The 8,574-nt window shown below is 40.1% G+C and overlaps 1 protein-coding gene across 1 annotated transcript; it reads left to right on the top strand.

The window, feature by feature from the left end:
* Window positions 1–7,114: 7,114 nt before the first annotated feature.
* On the top strand, window positions 7,115–8,247 carry LOC147898748 (non-specific lipid transfer protein GPI-anchored 14-like). Its single transcript, XM_087379746.1, has 4 exons — window positions 7,115–7,152; window positions 7,244–7,595; window positions 7,685–7,747; window positions 7,845–8,247. Exons 2-4 carry the CDS (start codon window positions 7,265–7,267, stop codon window positions 7,991–7,993), a joined length of 543 nt encoding a protein of 180 aa, XP_087235872.1. The 5' UTR covers window positions 7,115–7,152; window positions 7,244–7,264; the 3' UTR covers window positions 7,994–8,247.
* Window positions 8,248–8,574: the final 327 nt, after the last annotated feature.

The following is an 8,574-nucleotide window of genomic DNA, read 5'->3' as shown; positions in this document are numbered from 1 at the left end:
CTTGTTGGTTGATAGTGGTCATTTCCCACATCCCCGTGATGATGTAGAGCTTTAGTATGACCTATTTCTGATAGAATGCTCTTTCCCACCATAGTTAAATATGTGCATGGTGTAAGCAAGAAATCACCATGAAAGGAAACACACACACACACACAAGACTTATCATGATTCAGTTTCCAAGCTTTGAAAGCAGCTATTTTGTTGAGTATAGTATCTTTGTGCCTCTTAGACACACAATTCCAATGAGTGCATATGTGTTGCAAAGTACAAAGTAAAGCTCGTGTCCAATAGCACTTGTAGTTTGTCTCTTGCTCTTGCGAACACTTGCTTATGGCCTTAGAATTCCCACTTCCAAAATCCATTGTGTTGCTACCTTGCTTGCACTTTTTCCCTTAAAAGATATCTTTATCTCCATAAACTTCAGAGAATAGAGCAACAAAGTGACTTGGCCTAGTGGGTAGTCACAATTGTTAAGCGAGCTTGGGCTAGCTTGGGGTAGAACAGTCCCAAGGTGGGTAACCTCTCGAGAAGTTTTGAGAACAACCTCACAAGTCTCCCTCAAGCACACCCAATAGTGCCTTCAGTGCCAGGTATGCCAAGGACTATGCCTTGGTCATTTCCTTAGTCGTTTGCTTAGGAGGAGCTAGGTTGAAGTCACACCTATCACCTTCCCAATGTGGTGTCACCTTTTTGCACTTTTTTTTGGTGCACCTTTGGTTTCCTTGCTTCAAAGTCCAAGTATTTCTCTCTACTTTTCTTTTGCTTTGAAAGACAAATTGCTTTTGAATCCTTTTCTGTGATGAACTTCATCTTGCCTCACTTAGGAGGAGCTAGATCAAAGTCGCGCCTTCTAGCTTCCTATGATGTCACCTTTTTCTTACTTCAATGTTCGAGCAATTCTAGTTGCTTTCCTTTTGCTTTGAAACCCAAAATGCTTCTCAGTCCTTTTTGCACTGACCTCCTCATGTCTTGCTTAGGAGGAGCTAGGTTGAAGTTGCACTTGCTAGCTTCCCGTGGTGTCACCTTTTTGTTTTAAAAAAAATACATTTGCTAGCTTCGTGTGGTGTTGCCTTTTTTGTTGTACCTTTTTGCATTTTTTTTAAACGTGCACCCTTGGTTTCCTTGCTTTGAAGTCCGAGCAGTTCTCTTTGCTTTACTTTTGCTTCAAAGTCTAAACTACTTCGTGGCCCTTCCTGTGCTGACCTGTATCATCTCACTTAGGATGAGTTAAGTCAAAGTTGCGCCTGCTAGCTTCCCACTCGTTGCATTTTTTGCGCAGTTTAGTTTTTTTTTTTGGTGCACCTTTGGTTGCCTTGCTTCAACGTCCAAGCAGTTCCCTGTGCTTTCCTTTTGCTTTGAAATATGAACTGCTTCTCAATCCTTTCTGCATCGACCTCCCTGTTGTCTATTATTCATGCACAATGAAACACTTTTTTGCTTGCAAGACCATGAGCTTGCCCCTGCTATCGACCAACTAATCCTTTGTTGTGATACAAGTGCAAGATGAGAAACACTTGCGAAACTTGCAAATCCTTGAAAACACATCAAACACTATATGAAGGTATGCACAAACTTTCAAAACTCGCAAAATAGAAGAGACAGAACAAGCTTGCTAGATGCAATCTCCCCCCATAGGAGTGGTGCTCTCCTTCCACCTCCTATGTATTTGAATTATAATTGATTGAATAGCTTTAGAGCAAAAATCATACAAGCTTCTTCTACGTCAAAATTAGGGTAAAGCCCCACAAGCCACTTTCAAAATAGCTTGTTTTTCTAAAAATAAAATTGTCTTTTCCCACTTTAGCTAATACGCTTCAAAAATTAAAATATGTACATGAGCATTTGTAATATCAGAGAATTAGGCTTATTTTAGTGCATTCGTGCATCACTTGCACCTATGCACCAAAAATATGGCAAATCATGCTCACCAAATGCCATTGCCTGATCAATTATCCTTCCCTTGAATTCACAAAATCAATAATAATGAAATATTTCAATCATAGAATAACCTTGGAATTAATCAACACAATTAATCATCCTTTCAATATTTCAAGGACAAAAAATCAATAAATCATAGATGGATGGTGCACACATGTGACACATTCCATCAGATGGTGCACACATGCCACACATACATAAAATTGCACGGATGGTGCACATATGCTACACATACCATCATTGCATAAGGGGTGCACAAAATGCCACACACTCATACAATTGTGGCCATATATCCAGCCATGTAGGAGCACACATGCATCACTACTATGAATAATGAGTACAAATGCATCACCTACGCTACAAAAATGCTGGATCTCAATTAACTAAAATTTAATACTGAAGGATTAGATTCATGGGATAATTCCAATTCTTATAACAGATCCCGTGTTTTGTTTAGATTGAAAGGAATGTGGAGATTTTCATTATTGGGACTAGATGCTCCCTTGGGAGTCTATAGATCACCAAAGGTCTCCTGTTACTGTTTAGAGTGTGAAAGCAATGTGGATATTTTCATTATTGTGACTAAATGCTCTCTTTGGAGATCAAAGAACTAGACTGGTTCAACACACAAGAATTGAACCTTCCCTGTCATGTGTGCTATGGATTTTTTTAGCCTCCAACACATTCATGGAAGAGGGCTCACAGCAGAGGTGAAGAGAGAAATTAGCCTTGGAATGTCTCCCCACTTTTGAGCTTGACTTTTTTTCAAGTTTCTTAGCAATAATATGGAAGTAGAGGCTTTGGCTCTTTGAGATCATTCATGTAACAAGATTATAGGTAGCTGGATTTGGACCATGCATGCCTTTGTCCTTAAAGGAGGATACAAAACTCCCACTTTTCCAATGAGCTTTCCTATTTCTTCTCATTACCTCCCCATAAGAAGTTTCAACATAGGAAGATTAACATCTTGATACATTTTTTCAAAAGTAAATAGGACAAGTAGTAAATGATGAGACCAAGTAATAAGTAATAAGATAATTTTTTCAAAAGTAACTTGATAGGACAAGTAGTAAATGATGAGACCAAGGAATAAGTATAGGCAGTGGTTCATATTATCCTCCTACCTACTACACGATTTAATTGATGACCTTTTCTTAAATAGCACCTAGAACTCAATTCTACCTTCCTGAGAGCTTGATGTTCAATCCCACAGGATTCCCTAGGAACCTAAAAATTAGACTTTACGTAGATTTCTATATCCCAAGCATTGGCAAGGGAACACCTTGATCCAAAACTAAGGCATAAACTGTTTTGGAGTGACTAACTATAGATCTCATTTGTATCCAAAATGCATCCAATATCTTCATTAGTGCTCCTTGGTGTTAAGTTTGTATCGTCTACATACTATTGATTAACCATCTAATTTCCACCTAGGAGTTCTAGTCCATGAAGGTTACTAATCACCATCGCATGGTGGAATAGCTAGCCTAAGGCATCAACAACACTTGCCAAAAGTAGAGGGGCATTAGGATAGCCCTACTTGATTGATCTCCTGAGGAAGAAGGGGTCAGTCAGCTATCCATTTAGGCAAATTTTCATGTTTGCATTCGAAAGGGGAAGACAAATGTAGCATTAGTATTCAAAAGGGGAAGATAAATATAGTAAGCACATTTCCAAAGACCATCTCTTTGAGTGATAAAGGATGATTAAGTCCCAATCATGTGTATCATGAGGCTTATCAAATCTACTTTTAGGAAGAAGTCTCTTTGGCATATTAACACCCTTCCCAGACTACAATGATGGCATCAATAATATTTCTTCCATGAATGAAACCCTTTTGTTCCTTTGTTATCCATATCTTCATCTTCTTTTGAAACCTTAGAGCAAGAGCCTTTGCAAAAATCTTGTAGTTACAATTGACCATGGAGGAAGGTCTTCCATTTTGAAGCTGTTGTGGATCTTCAACTTGAATGATACCTATGTTAAGTTGTAGTGGGGGACAACTTGAGACATGGGAAATGTTCCACATGAGCATATAGTTTGGGCCTATCGTATCCTTATAGGTCTTGTAGAGCTCGCAACCAAAGCCATCTTCCCCGCAATTCTTATCATCCTTTAGAGTTTCTAAAAGGAAAGAGGGGAGTCAAATTGCATCTAAGAGTTTCTAAAAGGAAAGAGGGGAGTCGAATTGCATGCTCTCACATGGAGATCTATAGTTCGAACTCTAATACAATATGCCCTATCCTCCAAGAATATTTTGGGTGATACATATCTTCTTTGGCTAACAAATCCTTGTTGTGAACAAACTACATATTTTCTTATGTGTTCCATGCTAACTGTGTATCGGACACATTGTGTAAGGGGACCTCTTCTTTGATTGTTTTCTTTCTAATCGATTTAAGGCATTCCTTAGTTTGTCTGTCAATCTTCCCTAACTACCACTTCCTCAGATACACTTTGATGTGTTGAGATATAATCTCTTCCTAAGACTTGAGCTCTCTTGCCTTGAGTATCAATAATTGTCAAAACTATCTAGGGATGGTCATTACTACTATAGGTAGTTTTCCAAATTCCTATTATGCTTTCTTTGACTATAGGGAGCTAAAAAAGTGAAGGACTAGCATTGAACGTGGAGGTGGCGAGCCTCCTTCCTAATCGAGCTTGCAAGAGCCATACATAGGTTTGTGATCTAAAGTCAAGCAAGACTCCCAAAGTCTTGAATAAATTAAGAGAGTTAATTTAGAGAGGGCCTTGGACATGTTACAAATTCTATCCAATTGAGCACCTCTTGACAATCCCTACTTGTTGATTGGATGACGTGAAAGCTTTGTCCTCTATGATGTCAATGAGTTCTAAAGCTTTATTTACATCCTCCCAAACTAGAAGCTTGGAGAATCCTATTATCAAACCTTTGTTTGGCCACCTATCTGAGATATGTTCAACCATATTGAAGTCCCCTATTAATATCAGTGCATTAAATTGAAAAAGACAATGTTTCCATAGACTTTTCCTTCTTGAAAAAGAGCTAGGAGCATAGATAGATATAAAAATTACTTTACCCTAGGGCAGATTCAAGTGGAGATCCACTCATTTGAGCTCAATAGCTCAACAAGGGGAGCATACTTGTTGAGTATATATTCATTTATTCTTTATAAAGACAAAGAGGCACTTTAGCATGGGCAAACATTTTATCAAGCCCATTCAAGTTGGCATCAAGTCCCATTTTGGATCTTACTATCTTGGTACTTATATAGCATGCTATTCCATGCTCTTTCAATTTTTATATACTGGGCTTGCTCTCACTTTCGATATGTATGAGGTCAGTCACTCCCATTCTTCAATACTTGTAAAGTAGGTTATAAGACCTTGAAACCCTCCCTACCTAGATGTTTGCTTGCCATTTGACAACAAATGCTACACATAGCACATCCTTGATCTCCCTCCCTACACTCAGCCCACGCCCCTCCTTGCTTGCGCCTAGCCGCCTATCCTAACCTAGGTTAGTTTAGGTTAGATTATCTTATTCAAGTTAGTTTATAGTAGGTTAGCTTGGGTTAAGTTTGATTAGACTAGCCTATACTACATTAGGGTAGGTTAGATTAGGTTAGGTCTGATTAATGTGAGTTAATGCCCTCACCTTAAGAAAGGTCTTCTCTAGTACTAATGTGAACTAATGTGAAATTTGAACGCTATTCAGAGTTAGATTTTGGTTAAAATCTTGGCTTTGGTATCATGCTCATCTGAGTTTGATTTAAAGTTATGAAATTTATAAGAAAGTAAATCCATTAAAGGTATAATACTATAATCCCTAAGTATAAATAAAATGAAAAATTTCTACCCATTGCCTTTTTCATTTGAGTTTTCATTTCATATGTATGAAATGGAAATTTTTTCTACCCATTTGCCTTTTTCATTTGACTTTTCACTTCCTATATATAGAATGGAAATTTTCCTACCATTTGCCATTTTCCCAATCGTCAATGATGAAAGATCTTATGAATATCATTTTCAAGATTTAATGGAATGATGGACATAGGCACATAATTATTAGGCAAAAAAACTAAGCTCATTTCAAACATGTTCAAAGCAACCATTCAAGGGAGCTACTAGCTAGACTTCACACTCATAATAAGTGGTGGTGTTGATGTGATATGATTCTCTTGAAGTACTTCATAATGGAGTGGTTAAAGTTGCGGTGCATAGTAGAGCTAGGAGAAATTCAATGCTAGGTTATGGCCAATGATGATAAAGTTTGGGGGATAGTCAAGTACAACTACTTATGAATTTGTGCAAATAGCGGTGTCCATTGATGGCTATCTTTTAAACCTCTTTTGCCAACTTGCCTATTACTCAATTAGAGAGAAGTATGTGATGACCGACCAAGTTACCTTCCCGTTCTACTACTTTTAGCTAGTAGGGGTTGGTTTGGACAAATTGGACTTTGGAATATGCTTGAGAGGTAGGTGGAGAGATGGAACATATTTACATATGTGCCTCTCGCCCTTATACCTTACATCTGACAACCAATCATTAACATGTGGACCCACAATGGTGCTAAACCTTGTTGGTAGTTGTTGTTTCAATCATTACTTGGTTGAATTATCAATCAATCGCAAACGAATAGGTTAGAATTTTAGATTATTTAGTTACACTGTTAGTCAGTTTTCGGTCAAAATTTCAAATTTGCTACCATAGAGCGCACCATAATCCACATGGTAGGAGTTGGCATGTGTGTGGAGCGGCCACGTGGGCACTTTTCTTTTTTTGTGTGGAACCCTTTTTGGTTCGATGGCAGGGCATCATCTTGCCCAGGTCCGCCTACGTTACATGGCAGGGGTCGAGGGGGGGCAGCCAAAGCTGGAAGGCAAGTGGGCGGCCCTCGCAAGTGAGGTGATGTGGGCAGATGTGGAGGAGCTGATACACGAGCTGGTATGAATGAATGAACATGTGGGCACATTTAGGGGAGCTCACGCAAGAGGCATGTAATAAAGGAGAGGACTGTTGGGTAAGGCGCAAGAGACTTAAAAAATTCATAGTAATAAAGAGGGCATAATGGCACTGAGAGTGGTGTAAGTGCTGAGGCCACCTTCCCCACTTTAATTTCATCAATCTCGTTGCATATGCTTTATGCTCACCCAACCTTCCTTGACCAACTTTCCCACCTTCCCTTAGGCACTCTCGTCCACCTTCTTCTCTTCAAAGCTCGCCTCTTGGGTACGTTTTCTCTTTTGTTATAGTTTTCTCTACTGCCTCTCTTAGCTGCATCTTCTCCTTCCTCATATCATCCTTTCTCTTGTCTTTTCAGATCTTTACCTCTCTTAACACAATGGCGTCTCTGCTTTCCTCCCTTGCCTTGGTTCTCGTGGTCCTTATCTCCCCTTTGATCGTCGACTCCGCAGCTCCCGACACCGCTGCTTGCTCCCAGGTTTTGCAACAGCTCCTCCCTTGCCTGCCTTATGTTCAGGGCAAAGCCGATATCCCCACCACAGGGTGCTGTAGTAATCTGAAGACTGTGCATGAGTCCAACCCCGCTTGCCTCTGTGAGCTCATCGCAGCAAGTGTTTCCGGGAACAAGGACTTGCCCCCTATCAATACCAATTTGTCATTGAACCTCGCTCCTATGTGCAACGTTGTTACGCACCCAAGACGTTGTCCAGGTGATATTCTTCGTGTTATGGGGTCTTCATTGTTTCGTTTTGGGTTTCCACCCCAAGTCGTATTCATTGTTTTTATGTTCGTTGCGCAGAACTTTTGGGTATTTCGCCGTCGTCCCCCGAAGCGAAGATTTTTGAAACCGGAGCTCCCGTTGGTAAGGATCTGCAGCTACTCTCCCATAGTACTCGTTCGTAGCTTGCATTTGTGTTTCTTTTCTTGGTAGTTTATTTCCCGTTTGGTCATGGGAACAGCTTCTCCTGACGGATCTCCTGCCGAAGGACCTTCATCCAGTACAACTGCAACAGCTGGCATGCCTACCAGCAGAAGCTCAACATTGGGTGCCGGCTATGTTGGAATCGTGGTGGCTGCTGTGTCTTACATTTCTGTTTGGGGCCTTTAACTCTCCCTGGGCTTGAGTAGTGGCCTCCCGTAGACCCACTCGTCTGAGCTCTTTTTGAAAGATTGTAGCACTTAATTAATTTATTCTTTTCAAGGATCTCACTGAACCTTGTATCACGCTGAGCTGCATAGTTGATGCCTGGAATGTATTGATTTGTGAGCATGACAGCGAGGGTTCTCAGTTTACGTAGAATTCTCCAAGTCTTTTTACCACTAGCACATGTAGTTCCGTTTTTGTTTCTCAATGAATTGCTGCTATGTCGATGGCTCATTTCTCGAGTAGTCTCTTCCCCTTGTTTATATTGTGGTGAAACCTACTACCTCTATACCTGCTTCCTTTAAGCTTCACGTTACGCTCTTATTGGCGAGCCTATAAGCGGAGCTTCCATTCGTCTTCATTATTTTTATGCAGCATGTGATTAAGAATCGATGAATTTTTTTTGCAAGGAGTCTGTAGTATCAGGGTTTCTCCATTCGTGGCACTCCCACCAGTCAACAGGTTGGCAAGTTAAAGTGTAGGAGTATAGGTCCTTAAAAGATCTCGCTGCGCGCATTCAGAGGGATGACGTGCAAAATTCATTT

The sequence above is a fragment of the Dipteris shenzhenensis genome, chromosome 9 (genome assembly GCF_047967505.1).
Source record: "Dipteris shenzhenensis isolate YYH24624 ecotype China chromosome 9, Dip_SZ_1.0, whole genome shotgun sequence".
Taxonomy (NCBI): domain Eukaryota; kingdom Viridiplantae; phylum Streptophyta; class Polypodiopsida; order Gleicheniales; family Dipteridaceae; genus Dipteris; species Dipteris shenzhenensis.
This window is presented reverse-complemented; position numbering and strand designations above follow the sequence as displayed.